This window comes from Vanessa tameamea, chromosome 25 (genome assembly GCF_037043105.1).
Source record: "Vanessa tameamea isolate UH-Manoa-2023 chromosome 25, ilVanTame1 primary haplotype, whole genome shotgun sequence".
Taxonomy (NCBI): Eukaryota; Metazoa; Arthropoda; class Insecta; order Lepidoptera; family Nymphalidae; genus Vanessa; species Vanessa tameamea.
In genome coordinates, this window is record NC_087333.1 from 5,933,960 (window position 1) to 5,958,636 (window position 24,677).

The window sequence follows — 24,677 nt, forward strand, 5'->3', positions numbered from 1 at the left end:
CTCTTCTCCTCTATTATTAATCAAAATTCAACATCATTTCAACAACATCGTTTCAAAATATACTTTTCATTATAATTTTTTTTCGAAATTCGAACACAACTTCTTATGCCGGTTTGTTAAAATTTTGCAATCAATTTCAAAATCATTTTTGATGAGCTAGAACTTTCAGTAAAATTGCAAAATTTTAGGTGTTTCTTCATAATAGCTACATAAATTTCCCAAGTACTATTACTGCTATTTTACTGTACTGCATCAATATCATAGATAATACGCTTAGCTAATAAATATGCAGTACAGTAAAATAGCAGTAGCAGTTACTAATTGCATGGATCGAACCCTTTTTGTTTTCAATTTCACAAGTATTTTTATAGTTATGACAATTTTTCTTAATTTAAATAATTTAGCTAGTTTTTTTTACTGGCTCTATTGAAATCAACGTGAACATTGACAAATATGTGCAAAAAGAACTAATAATAATGTCACTCTCACTGTCAACCGTCAGTATATATATCAACATTCAACAATCACCGAGCAGTTAATTCTAAAGTAAATAAGATATCAATAGTGTACCATCTTACTCGATTCACAAAAAGTTTTAATAACGTGTCGTAAATTTTATAAGTAATCGTGTGGTATATGTCTAGTTAAAGTTTTCTTTTTAAATAATTATATAGAGAAAAAAAATGACTCAAGCTCGGCTTGCCTCCTGTATTCCATTGCCTTTGGAACATAAAGTGCTAGTCACCGTGATTGAAAAAGCCAAAGATTGGGCGTTAATGCATGGTGTCGGAATGAGAGATAAGAAGCACTTCACCAAAGATGCAATACAGGTAAGTTTTATTTGAAGATAATCTAAAAATTTTAATAAAAACAATTGTTTTTAAGCATGTGCATACATAAACAAGTAAAAAAAATCTCAGGATTATATTCATATTTTTCAGTATTAAAACAATACCACAAACCTTTAATTGAAGAAGGAATAAAGATAAGAAACCTTAGATTTACATATTTCATGTGATTAGTTAATAGCCGCTATTTTATGCATTAAAAACAGTTCTTTATTGATTTTTTTCTTATTTATAATACACCACCATCAGACTTAAATACTTATATACACTTTAATACTGCCAAACTTCAGATAACAGCTTTATCAACATTTAGAATATAATTTTGTTGTTACCCATTACATCATAAATATTCAAGTTTGATAAATGCATGAAATTAATGCAAATATAGCATTGTTATTTTTCTATCTTTTTTTAGAAAAAAAAAAAAGTATTAGTATGTATTTACCACAAAATTCAGTGATATGAACTTCATATCTATGAATTAAATAAGGTTTATTAAACATATAAAAATTAAATAAAAAAAAAAATTTTGATTGCTTTGTAATTATAATTGTTATTGAGAAACTAGTACATACTTAAAAGAAATCTACTGCAAGCAATTAGTTTATAATGTGTAATTAACAGCAGGATTTTCCAGATATTGATTTTATTTGTAACCAAACAACTAAATATTTGCACACAAACACAAAGAAAGATGAATAGATAATGTCATCTTTTTAGAGCTGTACAAAAAGTTGGTCTTATAGCAATGAGCAATTTCTAAATATTGCTTCAAACAAATGAAAAGGTAGTCAGCATAAGCAGCTATAAAGATACTAGTTATCTCCTGAGTCTTTATGTGTGTTTTAGGGGTTGATTGTCAAGTGTTTGGCATATAAAAGTAGCTCAAGTCCTTCATTGGGACAAGCTTGCTTCTTGATGAATTTTATCAATTCGATTCAGTGGTGCACACAAACATAGATAGAGTTACGTTCGCATTTATAATATTATAGTATATATGTGTGCACAGAAAGCACACAAATATATATGTAATAAATTAACATGTACATATAACAATACATAACAATTAGACAATAAATCATATTATATTTATTATTTGTCATAGTACAATAATAGATAAATTAAAGAGTAATTGCTGCATTTAATAACAATTAATCCTATCTTACTAATAAATTGAATGTACGTTGTTTGTTACACTTACTCAAACAATCTTGAAATTTTACATACATATTTTTAGGGGTACAGATAAAGAACTAAATTAACTAACAGCTGCCCCCCCCCCCCCCACATGCGGTCGATACGACGGACGGAAATTATTGGTTCATATATAATGAGTGCCTCAATCTCTTTGTGTGTGGCAGTTTTATGTTCTACTTTTAAATAAATCAATATGTAATTTGAGCTCGTGTGATCTGACCACGTGTGCCATGGTTGTATGTGGCGTCATATAAAAAAGATAATGTATCTGTAACAAATTGAGTATTTTCGAAATAATAAATATTTTCGCAAGCCAATAAAGACTCAACCGCAACGCTTGAAATTCGAAATGGTAGCTATGTTTGAATTCATTGGTGAAATAGTATCAATGACCTAGCCTTCGATATTGACGTTCGCGCACAGGCGGCCTAAGGCTTGGGCAATGTGGGCCGCTGTCCAAGGTGAAATTCTCCTCGTCCTTGCGATTAAAGGGGTCTCATGTGAGCCGCTTTCCAAGGTGAAATTCTCCTCGTCCTCGCGATGAAAGGGGTCTCCCGCCCACCCTTAAAGGGGCCTCTAAAGTTAAGGGTATAACTACCAGTTTTGGATATGTTATTCTCAGGTTTGAAAAGTTATAAATTGGAATAAAACAGCCTGTAATTACGAAAGCATTATCAAAAATGTATCTTTCGTATTTTAAGTGCAATTACATATAATATGTAGGTATATTTTTACATTGTTATTAAAAAAAATGGACATCCACGATTACTGGAGCCCCGGAATGATACGGCCAATGCGGATTGATATAGCTCACAATATGTGGATAAGATCAAGATCAGGAGCACGCTTTCGCCGTCCATGTAGATAAAAACATAACAAATAGCAATAAAATAGTAAAGGTTTTACTTGAAAAAAAGCATAAAACCGCTTCTAATACGAGTTGAAAGATTGTAAAAGCTCAACCAGGAAAAATTATCACACAGGAAAAATAAACAATGAAATTGGTGAGATGCTGTAAGAGAAGTTCTAAGAAAAAAGCCTTAGTATAAAGTAAAAGTGATCGTTGTTAAATGCATTCCTAAAATCCAAAAGAACTAGTAGCGAGCTCTTTATTCTTCGTGAATATACGCATTATAAGGAGTAATGTTCCTTATAATGACAGTTTTGCTATGATCGGGACAGAATCTAGATTGGACCGAGTAAAGAATGTGATAACTGTTTAAAAATATACTGTTGATGAACAAGGCATTCTAGTTTAGAAAGTATTTGGATTGGAATGGACACGGAGCAACAGTTTTACCTACTTTTCGAAACACAGAAATATGAATACTGCTTACTGCAAGATTCGGATTTGTCATAAAGAATTTCTCCAAAGAAATATATTTTATTACTGTTTATCGAGGATATTAATGGATATAAAGAGTCTAAACTGATTATTGTTTCGATTTCGAATGGAATTGTAAATAATGAGATTTAATTCGGAATTGTCGTTTTTTGAATTTGGACGTGGTAGGATTTACTCTTGCTATGAATACGTTAAGATCAATCAGTTAGGGTACAGAAAAATTTTTGCACTGCTTTCCTAAGAGCTTATAGTAAAACTGAGTAAATAACAAATTATATACGTCAAGATCAAATGAAATAGGCTCTAGAACAGTTCTGCAATATTTTTTAGGGCATATTCCAAAAATCATTCGATTCCTTCAAAATTGGGTTGGATTAGTATTAAAAATATCATAAAAAAATAAATGAAATAATGATTATGCTAAGAAATTGCAATGATAACGCTTTCTTTACATGAATTACTATATCACGTATTATTTTTTTTAATCATATAGTATTATTTCAGATAGCACCATTTGTTCTCCTGCCATCACCCTTTCCACGAACAGAATTCAACAAAGCCATCGAACTACAACCTATCTTAAATGAACTGATGCATAAGGTAAAGTTAAAACTGATATTGTTAGTCTATATTTATATACTTTGCATATTACATAATGCTTCATTTTAATGTCTGAATATATAAAATATAATACTAAAGACCTAAATACTGTATTTACTTGGTAAGTTTGATATAATGACCTTTCGGTGAAATAATTTCAGAGATATTATTATTATTTATTTTGGAACTAGCCGTATACTCGATGGGGTATCACAATAATCGGGAAACACTGCATCGTTGATATTTAACTCATAAACCTAAGCCTTATTTGTCGATTTGTGGCTTAAAAAAATGACGAACTTCAACATTTAAAACGCCATTACTGGCGAACCCACAATGTACATCATAGATTATTCAAGTTCTCGGCCAATATCACGTGAATTGTCTTTAAAATGTTGTTTATTTTTCTTTATTCGTCTTGAGGTTCGAATAGGTTATACCTAATATACACGGTGGCAAAGGATTGATTAGTCGTATCCACTTGTATATAGCCTATTTCAATCGGAGGGGGTGAAAATAAATAAACTTTACTTGACATATTCAATGCGATTTGCTATATTATCAATACTATCTTAACCCACACATAAACGCTTGCACGAAACCTTACCACCAAATTAAGCTATTATTTCATCCCTTTACTAATTACAGGTCGCACACGATGACGATTTTCTTGAGCACACGTTGCAGAACACTCTCCAAGTCGACGAGTTCACGGCAAAACTATACGAAATATGGGTCAAGGTCAAAGACGAAGGCATAACACAGGTGAAAAATCTTTACAAATCATTCCTTTATCATGTAACTTAGAATTTAGAAAAAAAAAAAAGAAAAAAATGTTTGAATTGCCATCGTTCTATTTTTGGGTTGTTTTGAAGATTAAGTTTGCAATTTTTATTTAACGTTTGCTATTTTATCTTCAGACACAAGTTAGTTATTGTTTTATTCTGTAAATTGAAGGGATGATACTTGCTATCTCTTGTTCACTACACAGGTGAGAGACAGGTAGAAAGAGATGGCAATAATTTTAATCCTGTGGAGAAGCATACAATAATGGCTTCTTTAAGTTTGAATACAAATGAAATACATTAAGATAAAACGTGTCTAGAGATAAAGTTATTACTCATAGTATCACATTGGGATTTGGCGCAATATGTTTTTTTATAAGCATTTGAATATTGAATTGAATTTATTTTAATTAAATATACATATCTTGCCCATGCTATGTTATGAATTAAGGGTTTTATTTATAATAGAAAGAATAAGTTTGTCGGGAGGGTATTTGGATAAAATTGGTATCTGTCCGGCGTAGCCGATATCACTAGGGATGCTGAGGTCAGACATCATGCTGGAGTCAAGGTGTCCGCACACAGAGAACCAGTGTGCGAAACACACGCCATATTGTTCATGGAAACAAGTGGAGATCAACAGTATTGCGTCCGGTTTCGGCCATCTTGGGCCAGTGTCGCGAGAGATTCAGAGGTAGCCACGTCATAAAACTCGTTGTATTTACAATGGAAACCAGCTTTCGTGGTATGTGCCTAAAATTGGATGCTTTGGAAATCTGGTTATCCATATCCTCATGTTACCGAGTTTGATCACTTTATGCTGTTTAAGAGCACTTCGTTCGAAACTTCTTATTAAGGGTCCTACACACTGGCACGAGCAAGCGGATTAAGCCACGCCCATTTTATTATCTCGCTTCATTGCACAGGTGTGGCCGATGTTTTATATATAATGCCACGCTTACATTTTGCTTGATCAGAGGTGTGTTCGATCCTTTATCTATACATTACTTTAAAAAAAAAGTAAAAGATCTTAGTTTGAACGAATTGTTCAGTTTAACTTAATGTTTAAATCGGTTGAAATTAATTAATTAACCAGCCATATTTAATGTAAATTGACAGCAAACTAAATAATAGCAATAGTGAAATATAAACAAAAGGGTTACAAATATATTAGAAGTAATAATAATGTTTGAAAAATAACCTTAAAATTATGATGGTTGAAAATTTATAGAGCAGTTAAAAAATAATGAAAGCTGACTGAATTGTACCTTGATCCAATACATAACTGAACGCTGGTTAAAAAAAAAATGTAATTTGTAACCCATTTGTTAATGTAGACTATATAAAATATCAGCTTATAATGTATGCAGTTGTTAGACCTTATATTTAAATAGCATCAGCATTAATAAAATTCATTTAAAGTTTTGAATAATTTTAGTACTGTAAAAATAAACTTTCATTTGTGGTAAGTGGTTTGTGGTCAACCACTTTATGGTAAGTGATCTGTGGATTGTCACCTGGTGGTCAGTGATTCATAGATATTAACGATTGTTAATTTGTAACTAAGTTGTTCTGTTTTATGTGTTTTTAATTACACTGACTCGCCGACTTTAAACTCTTTACACGTGAACGAACTTTACATGATATTAAAATTTTATTAGCGTATAAATGTAGTTGGGTGGTTCAAGCTTACTACCACCAGAAAATATATGGTACCATATTCGTCACGACTCTAAGTAATTTTCGGAATCTAAAATCCTCTTTTATGTTTAATTTTACGTTTTGTTTTATTTAATATACATAAATATAGTAATTTTTATTATTATATATTTTTGTCTATGTAAGTAAATAAATTCTCACGTAATATCATAGTGTACTAAATGCTATAGTGAGTCAACTTCTTGGTCGTGGTGTAAAATGCTGATAGCAAATTGAATAAGTTAAATGTACAACGGTTGATACAATATTTTTAATATGTGCAGTTATTATTAAAATTGGATAAGACGGAATCGCGACATGATCAAATATTTTCAGTAACATCTTATCAGTTTTTCGAAGCACAGGTTTGTTAAGGCGTTTTATAAACTTTATGTGCTTTGACTTTCTCAATCAACAAAACTTAATATATTTTATTAATCCGACCTTGGATCAACTTTGAGATTCTGACATCCCTTAGTGACAGTATCGGCGTAAAGCGCCGGGTTGTCCTCAATTCGTTTATGGATTCAGAATCTTTGTAGATAAAAAGTGCCGCCGCCGATCATAATTCGAAGGATACAGAATTAGGGAATGTCGAACTGAAATTAACACATTTCGGATCGACTAGCTCTAGCTACAGTAACGGCATTCCGACAAGCCTAGCTTTTGATGTGTCGATAGATAGATTTATAGGGCACCTAAGACATGCAACTCCTGATCTGTACGCTCCATAATAACGTTGATCTATCAATCGACCGAGTTGACTCACGAGTAGTATTTATTATTATGCTAGTTATCAATTACGTATTGTTCGTTGATGTTACGGGTTTTTATGTTATTGACAATTTTCTTTGACAATCGACAATTGTTCTCTCCGACAAAATGGAATGTTAATCATTTAAAATTTACGTTGATGGTTTACAAATATTGTAATGTGTGTTGTTAAGAATGATTTTATTTTCATTGCTTTAAAACTCAACGTTGGAATATAGGTTTTATTTTGATTTTTTAATTTGTATCAGTTATTAGTTGTTGTGTGTTAGTTTCTTACGCGGTTTACCGACGTTAGAGGGGTGATGGGAGGGGAGGGCAGGTGTTAGATATATAAATAAAAAGTACTACTGTTTGCCAGTATATATAGTGAGGGAACCCAGGACCTGTTGGTAAAATTATATATTATGATGTATATTATATTTTAAATTGATAATCATTTAATAATTCCATCATTCTAATATTTACTGGAACATCACTTTCTGGCGCCGTGTCCGTGGTCACGTATGACCTATAACTGATTCCAATGACAGGAGTTGAGGTAAATAGACAGCTTTGATCTTGAACTGAAAATAAATAATTGGTCGAGATCTTTTATAGTCTATGGTATTAGCTATGGATTCGTGAAAACGACATTTTGAATGACGGCAAAGTTTAAATCGGAACTTTGGAAGTAAAATTAATTTGGATATAACTAGTTTCGTGAAATTAGTTAATATTAAGAACTATTTTCAGGGCTATTCGCATGGATCATTTAAATCTAAGTTTTCTATATCTTTACTCCTGCCATTGAAATGATTAATGTTAAAGTTTAAATTAAGAGTAACATGACACGCCATACAAAGTTAGTTAGTCACACCTTAAGAGGAACTGTTGGCCAAAAGCATCTTGCCTTAAACGAACAGTAGGACACTGGTGTTATTATTATTATTATTTATGTTTAATCGCAATAGTGTAAATATATATATAATATCTATAATCCTCGCTGCTTTTCTCACGCCGGTTCCTCTCAGATCTGATGTATTTATTTTTTTTAAATGGTGGAAGGTTTTAACAATGAATAATTAAACAAATGTGACGCTTATATTGAATAACGATTTTGTAAGTATTCGTCGAGATACGTTTAATAATTGGACAAAATTGTGGTGAACTTGCAGTCGCTCAGCCTCGGCCTCTTCCGCTCGGACTATCTATTGCAGTATCCCGAAGGAAACAAGATAAAACAAGTGGAGTTTAACACGGTGGCATCGAGTTTTGGCGCCATCTCGTCGAATCTCCCCGACATGTCTCGGTACCGGCGCTGCGCAGTGATGGGCTAAAGTCTTCATTGATTTCATAGCAAATTTGTAACACAGACCAAATATAGTGAACTGCTTTTGTTTGTACGGAAAATGATTAATATAAAATAGACAGATTAAAAATAAAAAAACGGAATTTATGTCTACTGCTAATGAAATTGAGGTGGTGCCACCTCCCACCACATTGGACCACATTGGAGCTTTATTGAACCCAACGCAAAATAATAATCTAAATTGGTTCATTAATAAATATTATAGGCAAATATGTCTTCTTTGTTAGAGGGATAATTTTTTTTTTATTATTATTGTGACGTTTGTCTGTCATGCTTTAATTTTTAAGTATTGAGAATATTTTTTTTACAAAGGTTTACTACTATTAAGCCTTAAAAATTAAATTGAGCGTGAAATTTCGATCGTACCGTTCTCTATCGTGTCTTCTCTATCGCACGTTATTGGCACATTAGCGAATTAAGAATCAGATGCAGTTCATTGTATTTGTTTTTTTTTTTTTATTTTTTTTTTTTTTTTCAATAAAGGTCTTAACCCATCACGGAGCAGCCATGATATCAGTCAACATCTCTCATGTGACTGCTTATGCATATGCACGCTGTACATTCATGTCCCTCACTGCTTGTATTCTATTGTCTATGCACGCTTCGCTTTGCTTCTTATTCGCACTGAATGTTTCAACACGTACCATTTATTATTTATCTATGATATATGCTATACGAAGTTTATAATGTTTGAAAAAAGAATAAGTTGTTTTTTATATGAAAAAGTTTTGCGTGCATGTATTTAAAGCGTAGTTTGATCACTTGAGAGATGTTCCCTGACATTTGTCGGTTTTTAATAATAAAAAAAAAAATACATTTTGATATTTAATCATTTATTTCCAATTTTGTCCACTTATAAACGGCTTAGGGTACACATCTTTCAAATTTCATACCATTTCATATGTATGTACATGCACTTATGGATTTTATATGATGACAAAGAAACTCTTTTGACAGAATAATGTCGTAGTTATTCTTGAAAGTAGACTTTTTGATAAAGAGAAAGTTTTTGTTTATTGCCACAGACTACACACACACAATTATTTTTTAAATTTTACATATTATGTTATGTGGCAAAGGAGCCAACTTAGTATATATTTATTATTTATTTAATAGTCTGTAAACAATCTCGAACTAATGATATGCATGAAGGATAAGTTACGAATTTTTAAACGGAAAGTACGTTTACATAGTTGGGTTATTTTTGAATACGAACAAGAAAATGGTGTGCTTGTGGAATCTTTGTTATGCTTGGGAAATATTCTCACAACGTTGCCTTATGTTTTCATTCCCATATCTAAATTAGTGTTGATTTAAAGAAAAAAAAAATTAAGCTTTCCAATTTAAAGCATGTTAATGGGTGTTACATCTGATTGTATAGACATAAAATAATTTGAGATTACATCAGGTAAAATAAAGCGACCATAGGCCCTGCTCCAATAAAATTACATGTGAGAATTCCCTAAGGTCGTGGGGCCTCTAATCTTAGTGAGCCTTTGGGTTAAACTACTACTACTATAAAGAGTTAGAAAATTTATAATCAATTATTTGGAGGGTATAATTGTGTAATTCTACTTATAAACAATTATACGAATTATGATTTTTTTTTAATTGCACTTAAAGACAGTAGTAGATAAACTCACTTTCCCTTTTTTTAGCCGCTTTTAAAGAGGAGGTTGACTATCTATCTATACGATATTTTACTACCAAATATTCCAATTCCAAATATGTTAAGTGTAATAAATTTTAATACGTAGTAGGTACGTTACGGTTAAACGTAGGTAACTCTGTTTTACCTTTGCAGATGTTCCCTGTATTACATATTTTGTTCATAAATACATTTATTTTTTTATATATGTATGTATGTTTCGTCAGATAAACAAAAAATCAACTAAAGCACAGATGATGTGAGCAAAATTTAATTTTTTTTTTTCAAAGAAACAAAAATAAATTACAAGGAATACTGAAATACACTAAATCCACTAATCATGCGTTTGTTTAAAATTAAATTAATGTTTCATTCATTTCATTACTATTGTAGTATATAATATAGATGAATATAGCGACAGAGTATTTATTTCAACTTTTTTTTTTTTCTTGTATATAATATACAGCATGTTATTCTTTAATTTCTCTATTTCAAATAATAAATTAATAAAAAGGTACAGCCATATGTATTTCGTCAACGATTAAGTCTAGATGTTGATGAAATATATAATACCGTCTTTAATTATAAATTATGCGAATATGGGTTCAAAATAAGCAAGCACCACGTTTTATAGCTTTTGTCTATGAAAATGTATTGAATCGAAAAATACTCTATATCAAGTATATAGAGTATTTTTCGATTACTTACTACGATTCGATAAACCGGCTGTCTTGGTATGGGCATGTTATGCGGAGGAATGAGGATCATGTTGTGAGAAAGGTTTTGAGAATGGATGTGGGTGGATATAGAGGTAGGGGACGACCCAAGAAACGATGGATGGATTGTGTGAAAGACGATATGGTTAGAAAGAATGTTACTAGCGAGATGACGTCCGACAGAGAAGTATGGAAGAAGAAGACATGCTGCGCCGACCCCGAGTAAAATTGGGATAAGGGCAGGAGGACGATGACTACGATTCGATACTTGTGTCGATATATGACGTCATAAAACAAATAACCGCCATATTTTTTTTAAATGATGAATATTAATTATATAATTCTACATTTAAAATTGGCTTGTTCCATGTTTGGGTATTCTAATTATAATTTATTGAGTAATTTTTACTAATTTGTTTTTTGAATAGAGAAAATTTGAAAATATAATAATATTATTAGCATGTGTAGTGGCATGTGTTAGTCCTGTATTATTTGTAAAAAAAAAAAAACGTTCGAATACCTGTATGGAAAATAATATGTATGTTTATTGTCTTTGTCAATGTATAAATGGTCCTTTTTTATATTATTTTCCACCAGGAATATCATTTTAGTGGTTATTTTTTTTAATTTTGTTTATTTTTCAGCTACATTCTTCGTCAATTGGGACATGGTGATCTTATTAAAAATGTAAGTTTTATGTTTTTTTAATTATTATTTCAGAAATTAATTATTTGAACTTGCCATTTATGATGGAATTTAATTAATATTAATATACTTTATTGTACACCACAACCATAAAATACAGAAATCAACAAAAAAAAAAATTAGAAATAATACTAAAAATAAAAACAAAAATAAGAAAAATATTTGATGTGTTTAATAATTATGTACTGTAATAATAATTAATAAATATTATGGTAAATTATTTTTTAATATGGTTACAATTTTGCTAAGTTAAGTTTAATTGCCAGTTTGTCTTAGTACTGTCAAATAAAACATATGATGCTGAATAGTGGTAAGGTGCTTACAACCGCTCATAGACATGTGAACAGATGTTATCTCATTGGCCCTACCAATCGAAACACAATAACATTAAGTTGGTGATGCTGCTGCTGTTTGGCGGTAGTTAATTTTATTTAATGATATAGGTAGGACGAGAAAATGAGCCGTCTGATGGTAAGTAGTTACCACCGTCCATAGACAATGGCCCTGTAAGAAATATTAACCATTCCTTACATCACCAATGCGCCACCGACCTTGGGAAATAAGATGTCCCTTGTGCCTGTAGTTACACTGGCTCACTCACCCTTCAAACCGAAACGCAACAATACTGAGTACTGCTGTTTGGCGGTAGAATAACTCATGAGTGGGTGGTACCTACCTAGACGGGTTTGCACAAAGTTAATTATAAACGAAACATATTATATTTATTTCTTTTTTTCATTTGGTTTCGAGTTGCATTTAAAAGAACAAGCTATGCAATGTGAGATCATTATATATTTATACATATGCAATTTTCAGATGCCTGAAAACCGTGCATTATCGGGTCTGTGTTCTGGCATAATCGAAGCGTACGATTTATTCGGCGTACCATCCGCTATTGTACTATTCGTGGTCGAAGAGGTCTCGTACAACATATGCGACCAAAGATTTCACGAATTTGAAATATCCGAAAAAAGGCCTGATATCATGGTATGTTTTTTTTAAACTTGTGTTATTTCAGTAGTTTAAGATGACAAAATAAAATCACGTTGTATAATAATTCTCCAACAAATATATTTTTCAATAACTTCCAATCATCTCATTATTTCTCGTGGCAGATCGATCTTTTTAAAAAAAGAAGTATCTATATGTATTTGTGCCAGTCTTAAATAATGTGCCAAATAAAATAGTATTAATTAAAATTTAACAAATTATTAAACAACTAATTATAACAATAATGTAAAATAAATAGTTTCGATTATAAACTTTATATGTAATAATGTGATATAATTAATTATGACATCCTATGACGTAACACCGTATTGGGGCCTAGGGCTACTTGCTAACACTTGTATAATATGGTGAAGATTTTTATGGTGTGATCTTGGGTTATACAAGTACACATATATTATATGTGTTGAGATGAGGTGGCCCAGTAGTTAGACTTTGCTAAGCGGGTCGAGGATATCGGGTTCAGACGGGGCACACAAAATTTAGACGTAGACCGTTACTTGTATCGAATGAAGAACTGCCATTTATATATGAACCAAGACGCATTAGAGCAGTGTGCTGAATTGGACTCCAAACGTGCTCCTCAATTTTCGAACAGCATTTAAGAACACAGATGAGTTTTGAAAGAATATGTTGTCTGTAGTCGTGATTTTTGTGGTTATGCTATAAAATACATTCTATTGTAGAAAAATAGACATGTTGTTTATTAAATACTGGTTAACTATACAAATCAATGAAACAATTAATATATTTATTAATTATTAAATATATTTATATTTATCATAATATTTCAGATTTATAGGAAAACTCTCAATGAAATATTCGAAGAGACGACGCTGAATGATAAAAAACAACTTTTGCTGTAAGTATCTGTCGGTATTTATTTAATAGTAGTTTTCACCTGCGGCTTTGCTCGTGTTTTATAGGCTGGTGATCAGGTGCTAGGGATACAAAAGTAGCCAATCTCCTTCGTTGGAATTTAAGCTTTCTGTATACCAAAATTCATTAAATTCTGTTCAGTGATTTGCCCGTGAAAGAGCAACAGACAAACAGACAGATTTTCTTACAAATTTGTAATATTAGTATAGATTGATATATTAAAAGTTCCCTTGCAGGGAGTATTGTATTTTTTAATTATTGTACCACATGGAATAATACTTTACGTTATTGTTTTTGTTCGAAGGGCGAGTGATTAGTGTCACAGTGACTGAAGTAATCCTAATATTTCAAATCCGAAAGCGACTGCTTGTTTGTTACGCTTAAATATTAAACTGATCATCATGGATCATGTATATGTTGTCTGAGGTACAGTAAAGTACATAGGGTTAACCTAACCTAACCTAACACTTGATCCCTACGATCAAACGCTGCTGGAAACTAGTGGCTTACAATTCGTATTGTTCATTGGTGTTGGTGAGGCATTTACTGCTCCAATAAATTTAAAACGATACGGACGCAAATGTTGGGGGGGGATAAGAGCGATATATATTAGAAAAACATGTGAGGTGACCTTTGCTCGTCTGCCTTCCAAAAAACCCTCAATCAGAAGAGCATAGCGGAGTCAGATCTGAAGCTTCTCCTTGGAAGAAAGGAGAAGGAAGAGGAGATTTTAGTCCAGGTTTACATAATGTACTCTTTATTTACATGTTATTTACATACGTCACAGGGAAGGTTATCCAGTGGCCGTCGTCTACTACAGGTCTGGCTACGAACCAGCTCAGTATCCCTCCTCCAAGGAATGGGACGCGAGGTTACGCGTCGAGAGATCGTCGTAAGTAGAAAGAGCATTCGCTACCTCACGAGTGTCGAGCCACTCGCCGGGCCGAAAGTAAATAATGTCCGTGGCACCCGTACCGTGGCAGGGCCGTGAAGTGTCCGTCGATCCACTACCAGCTGGCCGGCACGAAGAAGGTGCAGCAGGCGCTGGCGGCGCCCGGCGCGCTGGAGCAGTTCGTGCGCGCCGAGCTGTGCGGCCGCGTGCGCGACATCTTCACCGGCCTCTACTCGCTCGACTTCGACGAGAGCGGCGAGCGCGCCGTCGACATGGCGCTCGAGGACGCCGAGAGGTGCGCGCTATCCTCCTACCCGTCCTAACCTACGAAGACCATTGTTTTTAATGTCATAATTTACAATCATGGATTTCATGCAGTGACAGTAAGTCTAATTTCGTCAGTCGAAAACGCCAGGAGGCGATCGTCTCGCTCCCGAGGCGTGCGGGTATCGGTATCGCTAAATAAATATTTTTTAAGTAAATGCCCCGCTTTTGGAAAAGTTAAGCTTTTTTGGAATCCATTCGATCATACCCGTCGATGAATAAACTTAGTAAGCAAACGAACGAAATGAAACATGCGTAAAGTGGCGTCGTGGCGCAGGTTCGTGCTGAAGCCGCAGCGCGAGGGCGGCGGCAACAACCTGTACGGCGCCGACGTGCGCGCCGCGCTGCTGCGCATGCGCCGCGCGCGCGAGCGCGCCGCCTACGTGCTCATGGAGCGCATCCTGCCGCCCACCGTACGGGGCTCCGCCGTAGCGCTACTCGAGGCTAAATTTCGTTCAGTTATTTGGCAGCGACGAACTAAAATGATTCCATGATTCCAGGTGGCGGGGTACGTGGTGCGACCCGGGGGGGCCGTGCCGCCGCCGGTCACTGACCTCGTGTCGGAGTTGGGCATCTTCGGAGTTATCATTGGGTCAGTCGTTTTGATCTCTTGTTTTTTTTAAACCAGCGCCACTCGGGGACGATAGAGTTATCACCGGTAACCCCCCACCCCGCTCATTCTCAAATTAAACCGAAGTTAGAACTTATATCTTAACTGTGAGTCTCGGTCACATTATATTAACAATAAATGTATAAACTAAAAATAGATTTCATAAAGGAAAAAGTTATCTTTGAAAGTATTCATAAGCTCAGGAAATACTTAAAGCTACTCGAGAGAATGTTGAAATGGAAGATTTATTTTTCAATTTTCATAAGAATTATTCTGACATTTAAACATTAATTTGTATTTTAAGCTAAATAAGCTAGCTAGTAGACGAATGAAATAATAAGTAATTATATACATACTGCAGGACCAGAGACAAAATATACTGCAACCGTCAAGCGGGACACATGCTGCGAACGAAGCTAGCGGATGCAAACGAAGGCGGAGTCGCCGCTGGACTCGGGGCTCTCGACTCACCGTACTTACTCGACGTGTGAATTATACACTCGTAATTATTATATAAATATAAACATAAAAATTGCAAAATAAAAAAAAAAAAAATGGAAATGTTATGAAATAAATATATTATAAGTGTATCTACAAAAAATATCGAGTCGTCAATTTAAAATAAAATTGTGACAGTGACTCGGATGCAGAAATGGTTCATAAATTTATATTAAATATTATTCCTCTTTGTTGCCATTGCAAAAATATAAATAAAACTTACTTCAAACCAAACGAAGACAATTTTGTAATTCAATTAATAATATATATGGCAATAAAATAAATTTTAAATGCGTATTAGGAAGGAAGAATTATAAGATAATATTTTTAGTTCGTCTTTGCTCTACAATCGTTTGTTTCCTATTACACATAAAATCTCAATTAAAAATATAAATTTTACTTTTAATTGCAGCAATAAACATTAATATTATAAATAGACTGAATTTAAATGCAATATTTATTAATAAATAATAGCAGGCAATATAAATATGTACTTAGCAAATTATTTTTGTATTTAATTGATGTTTAGAGAGTGTTTAGTTAAACGATGCTGTCCTCTTCTTTCGAATATCAAATCAACCATACAGAAAGAGACAACAGTGTTTAACTAACGCTAAATGACGTTTATAAGTAAGGCCGTTAGTATTTAACATTCCAATGTGTATCAATAAATGACTATAAAATATAAATGAAGACAAAACTGTAGATCATTCCACGAGTCGAACTCCTAGAGAATAAAATAATCGCATCTCATTCGTCGACGCGTGCCTTGAAATAAGCAAGTCAAATCGGGCTTGTAAAACGATTATATCGCGTGTTAACCAATCAGCACATAAGGACAGTTTCCTTTAGGAGCACTTGCGTGGAAAAAAATTAAGTTCTCGTATTTTATAACCTAACCTGATACCTAATTCGTTTTAAATGCTTTACCTAATTTTTCATCATAGTGTGTTTATATTAGGACAGTTTTAGCCATGCAGTTCTTTCACTAACTACTACGTACTAAAACGTAGGTACTAAACGTACTTAAACCGGTATTTTGGTGCACTATTTAAGGTTCTGTGCTTGTGTCCGCACAGTTAAGGGCAATGTTAGCAACGATATTAGGTATTGAATTTCTGATTTGCATTTCTTTTTATATTACTTACCAACAGTGTTGTGATAATTTTGAGACTATTATACTAAATTCAATTTCTCCCATATATATGTTTGTGTGTGTTATAATTTTTGTTATGACTTGTTTTATAAAAATATTAAAAAATTCGCTCAGTCAACTTTCAAATATTGTATTTTATAAATAATATACATTATGGCAGTGATTATCTGCGGTGCTATTTGTAAAACGAAATAAACATTATTTTGTAAATTTTATAATGGAATATACAAATGCTGACGAAAATTTGTTTTATTTTAATTTTAACTAAAGTATGTTTAGTTATAGCGCTATGGGTTCAGCGTTTCGTTGACGTTGGTTAAGTCCTGAATCATCGGAATTGGACCAATATTTTTTGGGGGGAGTGGAGATCGGGTGACTGCTTGCACCCGGCCACTTTTTATACTTAAGACGGGGCTGAGAATGTGGCTTTAAACTTAGGAAAGGATCATTGCCTTTTGTATGCGATAATATAGCAATAATTCGCCAGTGCGCAGAGGTGAAAACAATATGAGAGAACTTTGTAATTCTAACTTATTATGTTAATGATACGTTCCCGATTCGATTCCGAACTAACATCGACTATTTGTCACAAAAATTAGCCCCAGTTTAATCGTAACTGAGGACCATTATCCATTTCTACTTAATTACTTATAACTTTATTGTAATCACAAGAGGAGAAAAGCCAAATAAACAACATTTGACAGCAAATTGACGCGATATCATTGGTCGAGAGCTTGATTAATCTGTGATATTCACTATGGATTTGCGTTAAAGTGGCGTTTTGACCGTCGACGAAACTGTTATCGGAATTTTGGAAGTAAAATTAAAGTGGATATAAGTAGTTAAGCGTAAAAGTGTTACATTCTAAATAAATATATATTATTATAAACTCTTAGTAGTGCACAATATAGCTGAGTTATTAGCAAATCGCATGAAATGTGTAAATCTAAGGTGTGTTTATCTTTTTTCCTACTTTCATTGGAATAGACTATATGTCTATGGGTTAAGATTATCTCGACTCTATTCAATTTTGATCGAACTGCAACTGGATCGTTGTGTTTGTAGAATAAGAAAAATCTACGCCGCGACGATGTTTCGATTCGATTGAGATAATCTCTAAATATGTTAGTAGAATTAGGACCCTGCATCTATCAGGAAATTCTACTTACGTTTAATAGTTTATATTTCTCTAGACAAGTAGACAAAAGGTCATTTATTGCTCTAAATACAAATGTCCGCTCATCCTAATGTCAGAATATGTTTTTTTTTTGAGATTGACGTAGGTACCAAATAATTCGTCACGGTAGTATACGAAAGCGTCTGTGACGCCCGCCGAAGAGACGGAGAGGGTGCCGCTGATTTTATATACCTAGGGCATTCCGGTGTACATTTGTGTGTTCATGTGGATAAACGCGTGAGAAAAAAAAAGTTGGTACCAAAAAAAATGGTACCCAATATTTAAATACTTCTAATAGTGCAAACATTTCAACAAAATATATCAGATTGAAATCCAGGCGCATAATTTATCATATGCACTTATGACTCGTATGGCATTAAAGGTATGGTTAGGAATTTTAAATTAAAAATAAGTAATAGAAATAAAATTTTATGTAATTATATTGTTTTATTCACAACTACTATAGAGGTTGAATATTTTAAATACATTCAGTGTACTTGGGCACTTTGTTCTTGAACAGTTGGCCAGAGTCGTTCCTGCTGTAGCCCTCCGCGTACTGAAAGTCTGGGTGATCGAAGATAACCTAAAGCAATTATTATTATTAAAAACTAATATTATTCGAGAGTGCTGTTTGTAATAATCATTAAGATCCTTGTTTTATATTGACCAATCTTGAAGTATTTTAAATCTAAGACCATTTATAAAAATGCTTATTGCTGTATTCATTTAAGATAAATCGACGTTATCACAATAGGCTATTTGACTAGATCATAAAATTCATTTTATATTATTTAGTAGAGGTTAACGAACCCAGTAAAAGTAGTTTTTTTTTTTAAATTCTAGTACATATTTGCTGATAAATATCAAATTAAAAATTCCATATTAAAATAGCGCGCGAAAACGCTACTTTGACAATATGGCGCTGCAATGGGGTCGGTGACGTCACTTGCCTATATTGTAATCTGTGGCGCATATAATCACATATATACAGCAGGCAAACGAGATATACTGATTACAATAATTGACACTTTATTTTTCGCATTGTCAAATAGCCTATTGCACCGTTCGTCATGAATGTTGACACGTATGTACATTAATATTTTCTTGTACGACTCATTACATATTCTTTCATCAAAGATACTTAAAGATACTTAGTATTACTGTGTTCCAGTTTGAAGAATGAGTTAGTCAGTGTGACTACAGGCAAGTAATGTCTTAGTTGCTAAGGCTGGTGGCACAAATGGTTAATTCCTACAGCTCCAATGTCTATGGACAGTGGTGACCACTTAGCACTAGGTGACCAATTTGCTGGTCCAGTCAAGATCGGTCGGTCGGTCAAGATGGTGGTGGAGCACATCAGATTCTATACCTATCATTCAATTGCCATGATTATTGGTATATATATATAAAATTACAGACAAACAACATCTGCCTTTAACATAGCTAGGTGACGAGTCAATAGTTATCAGATAAGTGTTCAGATCATGTTTTAGCTAGTACATGTCCTCTATGGCTATAAAAAGATCACTACTTTTTACATTAAATTTGTACAATTATGATCAGCGCGCTTCAGAGGTGTTTAGCTAAACATTATCATACAATATAATTCAACTTAAAATGTTACAGCAATACCCAATCAATATATTTCCTCAATTATCTTTTACAGAAAGTTACATCAAACTTTTTCCAAGATTGTCATATATATAAACAATGATGATAAATTGTTTAGATTACCACCAATCATATTGTGTCATTTCAAGGTCAAATTATTTAATCTTCACTGCTCCTGACATTGAAATCGACTATTACCTTGTCTCTTTCATATCCGTCTTCAGCATCAGTGATCAGTTCAGGCACGTCGTACCGAGGGATGTTGAAGAGGTTCATCAGATAGTTCTTGTTATTGGTGTAAATCATCCTCTTATCAGCCCAATCCACTTCGCGGGGCAGACGCCAGTCCTTCATCTTGGGCTCCTCGCGCTCCGTGTACTGATCGAAGTTGAGACGCTCAATATCTTCAACAACCTGAAAATTTAAGTAGAATTTATAAATACTTTAATATAAGTACTTATAAATGTATGAGCCTATAATGGCTTATGTTCATGAACATGTGATTTTAATGTTTTTCAACATTAACAGCCTAGCTTGTAACATTATTTACTTATGAAACCTATAATTAAAAAACACTTGCTTAGTTAATTACTAATCTAGCGCATATCACATTCTGTCACCACAGGTTTTACAAACGAAAGGAGAAGACAACATTGTTTAACAAATCTCTTCTTAAAAAACTTTTAAATGTACAGCTGTCAATTACAATTTAACATAATTCCTTACTAAGACCGTGACATTAAAACTAGCTGCAATTTAAGCAATTTGCAGTCATTAACTTTCAAACTCAAAGCGTTGTACTTCTGTAAATATTATACGATAAATACATAATAATACAAAACCGAAAACCGAAAAAAAAGAGCCGAGATGGCCCAGTGGTTAGAACGCGTACATCATAACCGATGATTTCGGGTTCAAACCTAGGCAAGCACCACTGAATTTTCATGTGCTTAATTTGTGTTTATAATTCATCTCGTGCTCGGCGGTGAAGGAAAACATCGTGAGGAAACCTGCATGTGTCTAATTTCAATAAAATTCTGCCACATGTTTATTCCATCAACCCGCATTGGAGCAGCGTGGTGGAATATGCTCCAAAACCTTCTCCTCAAAGGGAGAGGAGGCCTTTAGCCCAGCAGTGAGAGATTTACAGGCTGCTAATGTATACAAAACCAAACTTTCATCATATCATACGAGAGCTTGAAGCAACCTGAACCCAACTGTAGGTACTTTAAAGACAAACAATATTAATAGTAAACAGTTATTTTGCATTTAGAAAGTTACCATTCACAGGTAAAGCTATTATAATCATTGCAATTATGTCTACCTGGATTAAACTATTGTTTGAATGGTAATAAAATTACTAGTTCCATATGTATAAGTCTAACAGCTAAGGAAGTAACAGTCAGACAATGTAATAATATATCGATTTGTCATTCGTAGATGTAGTTTGTATAAAAATGAAATATACGAAATTATTTATATATAAATCTATTCAAATTCAGTTTGTTACTCTTTCACAAACAAACCACTGAACCGATTTTGAGGAAGTTAAGTATGAAGCAAGATTGAGCCCCAAGGAAGGATAGCATAGGCTACATTTCTATGCCTAATACCTGATAACCCCTAAAATACAATGAAAATTGCGAATGACAACTATTATTCCTATTAATTCCTTCAAATAAAAAGATACATGATTGAAACGGAATTTATACACAGAGAATAGTTATGTAAGTACTCGATGAATACTTACCACTTCAACATCACCACCACCGCTCCAGTCGTATACAAGAAGCTCGGCATGAGTTGCAATGTCTCGGAGATATTTGTTCTTATATTGATGTTCTAATTCAGTCAAGAATGGTTTAGTCAAAGCTTTGCCTTCTATCTCATGCTTGAGGGCACGTTTCTTGATTGATTCTTGTACCTTTTGGGGTAAAATTTTGTGATTACTTATATTTATTTGTAAAGTCTAATCTACCCATAATTTATGTAAAATAAATAGTATAATTATATTATAAGTGGAAAGTAAGAAACAGCACAATTATATTTTTGAGTGCCATAATTGTATAAAATTGCCATATTGATGCTTTTATTACTTTCCTCTGTTTCAATTTTAATATTATATAAAATGTTTGAATGGTCTTAATTATCTAATCATTGGTGGTCGTTCAGTTTCTATGATATTAAAAGATATTCATGTGTTATACCTTATCCACTGCCATGTCAAGGTAGATTACTAGATGTGGTCTCATCAAGTCCTCAATAGTATTAGCTCTTAGCTCATAGTACACAGACTTAATACCCTTGCTGACATACTTCTGAGCAAACATAGCTTCTAGGAAAATAAAATCAGAGTATGGAGATCTTTCTAGAACAACTCCTTGGCCAGTGTTTAGCAGATGAGTAAGAGCATCGATGTATTGACTATATCTCGCAATATACATCATGATCTGATAGTTGCCCGCAAGACGGTGATTTGGTGACAGGTTGAAATTTACATGGTCGAAAGTTCTCGTATCTTCTGGAATGTCCTTGTCGAACATACGAAGGTCGATACCATTTGGCCGGATATAGTGAATGTCCATATTGGCCTCGGGAAAATGTTTCATGCCGAGATCCTCAGCGAGGGTAGCAGCGAACTGCGTCTTACCCACGGCCACTGGACCTTCGACTACCAAAACTTTTGAATTTTCATCGAACCTGTGTGTGGTTCGGTCTACGAGGCTACGTAACCAACCGTAACATTTATTTTCGTAGTCAAACGGCGGGGGTTTTGGTGGTCGGGGACCCAGCGATTCCCGCATGGTTTTACCCATGATGGTCCTGTTCTGGACAAGTGTACATCCTGCGATCTTTCCACCTTGAGGGCTGAACTTTACCAAAGTGGTTCTGATTATAGTCGCCATATTTCTTAGCTAGAAGAAATAAAATATTAACTGCTGATTAAATCTGATTAATATTGAAATGGTTTCAATTAATTTCTTACCTTTAATCAATACATAATAACAAAAATTAATTTAAGAGATGTGACATAACACCTCTGTGAAATTTTTGACATTCGCAAGAAACAAATTACGTTCCATTTAACAGTTAATCCTGTATTCCTAGTAGTTAATTTAAAATTATTAATAAATGTAAGCAATTCTAAAAAACTTCAGTAATTAACTTAGTATAATAATTTTAAAAACTTTGCATAATGTACATAAATAATATGATCTGGAACTACACTATAATATATTGATATTATTTCACTTTTGACATTTTGACGTTTAATACTCTCCTTTACTCTGTGGTCATTCTATTAAACCATGTGAGAATTATTTAATAACAAAAAGAAACACATTTTGCAACATTTATACTTATAAGCGACGCTAGTTTATATAAACACATAAAATGGAAACCGAAAACATTAACGTCGATGAGTTTCTGCCAGCAAAAAATCCCATCAAATTAAGTAATGTTAAAAAAGGGGTTGTGACGGAATCTGGCGAGGGTATGGAGGTGGAAGAACAAAAAGTAATTAAAAAAAAATCTAAAAAATTTAAATTGAAAAAAGTTAAGAAAAACGCTGAACCAAATGAAAGTAAAATTAATATGAGAAAAGTTGCCGTACCAGCTCACAGGTAACCTCTAAATAATGTTATTTATAGTTACTTGATTAAAAGTTTTTTATTTCGTAAAATTGAAATTATACATTGTTAATATTGCTCAGATATCTATTACTGTTCATGTATAGATTTATAACAATAATATTTATTGTATAAAAAAATACTTATTTTATTTAATATGCATGCATTTTAATAGATATACACCCTTACGAGAAAACTGGTTGAAAATCTTCACACCAATTGTGGAACATTTGTTACTTCAAGTCCGTTTCAACACCAAATCACGTAATGTCGAAATTAGAGTGGGTCCCGAGACTAAAGATGTCGCAAATTTACAAAAAGCTGCTGATTTTGTTAAGGTAAATATATGAAAAAAAAAATTTTAGATATAACAAGCTAAGAATATTTATATATGTAGATTATCACACTAGAAATGAACTAAGACAAATGAGACAACTTTATTATCTTAGGCTTGCTGTCATGCATATGATTACGGCAACCCTTGATACTCACCAAATATCATACTTTACTAGAGTACATGTACTTCGTGGTGAAATGTTGGCCACTGTTTCTTTGAAACATTTTCAAAGCTGAGAAGTCTATCTAGACATAAATAATAATTAAAGATTACTAGGTAAAACAGAGCCATTATAGAAGTTACTTATACAGCTAAAAAGTAACTGAATATAGATATAACTATATATTACTTATTGATAATGTAGTTAACCTCTTATTACTGTCTGTCTATCTTAACTGTATCCTAAAAAACATTTTTAAATATCTATTTGTTATTTCAGGCTTTCCTTTATGGTTTTGATGTTGAAGATGCATTGGCCCTTCTGAGATTAGATGACCTCTTTGTTGAATCCTTCGAAATAAAAGACGTCAAAACATTACAAGGGGACCATTTGGGCAGAGCTATCGGAAGATTGGCAGGAAAAGCCGGACGTACAAAGTTTACAATAGAAAACGTAACTAAGACAAGAATAGTGTTGGCAGACTCAAAAATTCACATTTTAGGTAGTTACCAAAATATTGCACTGGCGAGACGAGCTATATGTAATTTGATTATGGGATCACCACCTTCTAAAGTCTATGGTAACTTGAGGAATGTTGCTAAAAGAGTTGCCGAAAGATTTTGAATGTAAATAAAAGTTTATTTATGCATTAAATATTGTTTAATTTATAATTGACCTTAAATATAGGTATATATATAGTTTGGCCATTAGATTTCAAACTATTAATTGAAA

The 24,677-nt window shown here is 33.1% G+C and overlaps 3 protein-coding genes across 6 annotated transcripts in view; 2 read left to right on the forward strand and 1 right to left on the reverse strand.

Moving 5' to 3' along the window:
* Window positions 1-490: 490 nt before the first annotated feature.
* On the forward strand, window positions 491-15,928 carry LOC113391501 (glutathione synthetase-like). 3 transcript variants are annotated; one of them, XM_026627487.2, is made up of 13 exons: window positions 491-830; window positions 3,895-3,990; window positions 4,639-4,755; window positions 5,300-5,449; window positions 8,402-8,535; window positions 11,604-11,646; window positions 12,481-12,651; window positions 13,467-13,534; window positions 14,339-14,443; window positions 14,535-14,738; window positions 15,045-15,180; window positions 15,268-15,359; window positions 15,739-15,928. In XM_026627487.2, the coding sequence occupies exons 1-13, from the start codon at window positions 684-686 to the stop codon at window positions 15,866-15,868; spliced, it is 1,593 nt and encodes a 530-aa protein (XP_026483272.1). In that variant the 5' UTR covers window positions 491-683; the 3' UTR covers window positions 15,869-15,928. The 3 variants fall into 3 exon arrangements, with proteins under 3 accessions (XP_026483272.1, XP_026483269.1, XP_026483270.1); XM_026627484.2 differs by lacking the exon at window positions 8,402-8,535 and having other exon boundaries at window positions 5,300-5,469; XM_026627485.2 differs by lacking the exon at window positions 5,300-5,449 and having other exon boundaries at window positions 494-830.
* Window positions 15,929-18,624: 2,696 nt separating this feature from the next.
* On the reverse strand, window positions 18,625-22,952 carry LOC113391497 (NADH dehydrogenase [ubiquinone] 1 alpha subcomplex subunit 10, mitochondrial). Its single transcript, XM_026627480.2, has 5 exons — window positions 22,806-22,952; window positions 22,027-22,734; window positions 21,570-21,743; window positions 20,018-20,233; window positions 18,625-18,791 (listed from the first exon to the last, which is right to left on the reverse strand). Exons 2-5 carry the CDS (start codon window positions 22,723-22,725, stop codon window positions 18,687-18,689), a joined length of 1,194 nt encoding a protein of 397 aa, XP_026483265.2. The 5' UTR covers window positions 22,726-22,734; window positions 22,806-22,952; the 3' UTR covers window positions 18,625-18,686.
* Window positions 22,953-23,087: 135 nt separating this feature from the next.
* Window positions 23,088-24,677, forward strand: part of LOC113391499 (RNA-binding protein pno1) — a 269,552-nt gene continuing 267,962 nt past the window's right edge. The window contains exons 1-3 of one of the 2 annotated variants that reach the window (XM_064219063.1): window positions 23,088-23,442; window positions 23,624-23,786; window positions 24,225-24,581. In XM_064219063.1, the coding sequence (XP_064075133.1) occupies window positions 23,213-23,442; window positions 23,624-23,786; window positions 24,225-24,569 (738 nt within the window). In that variant the 5' untranslated portion in view covers window positions 23,088-23,212 and the 3' untranslated portion in view covers window positions 24,570-24,581. Of the gene's footprint in view, window positions 23,443-23,623; window positions 23,787-24,224; window positions 24,600-24,677 lie in introns of those variants that run through there. The other variant, XM_026627483.2, reaches the window with a different exon arrangement.

What these genes read in the sequence shown, in the direction of transcription:
- LOC113391501 (XM_026627487.2), top strand. Translation starts at nt 684, where the DNA reads ATGACTCAAGCTCGGCTTGCCTCCTGTATTCCATTGCCTTTGGAACAT. An exon ending in TAAATGAACTGATGCATAAG is followed by an intron (nt 3,991 to 4,638) that starts GTAAAGTTAAAA and finishes TACTAATTACAG; the next exon opens with GTCGCACACGATGACGATTT. An exon ending in GTTTCGGCCATCTTGGGCCA is followed by an intron (nt 5,450 to 8,401) that starts GTGTCGCGAGAG and finishes GTGAACTTGCAG; the next exon opens with TCGCTCAGCCTCGGCCTCTT.
- LOC113391497 (XM_026627480.2), bottom strand. Translation starts at nt 22,725, where the DNA reads ATGGCGACTATAATCAGAACCACTTTGGTAAAGTTCAGCCCTCAAGGT. An exon ending in TTGACATGGCAGTGGATAAG is followed by an intron (nt 21,744 to 22,026) that starts GTATAACACATG and finishes TTACCCCAAAAG; the next exon opens with GTACAAGAATCAATCAAGAA. An exon ending in GTGGTGGTGATGTTGAAGTG is followed by an intron (nt 20,234 to 21,569) that starts GTAAGTATTCAT and finishes TTAAATTTTCAG; the next exon opens with GTTGTTGAAGATATTGAGCG.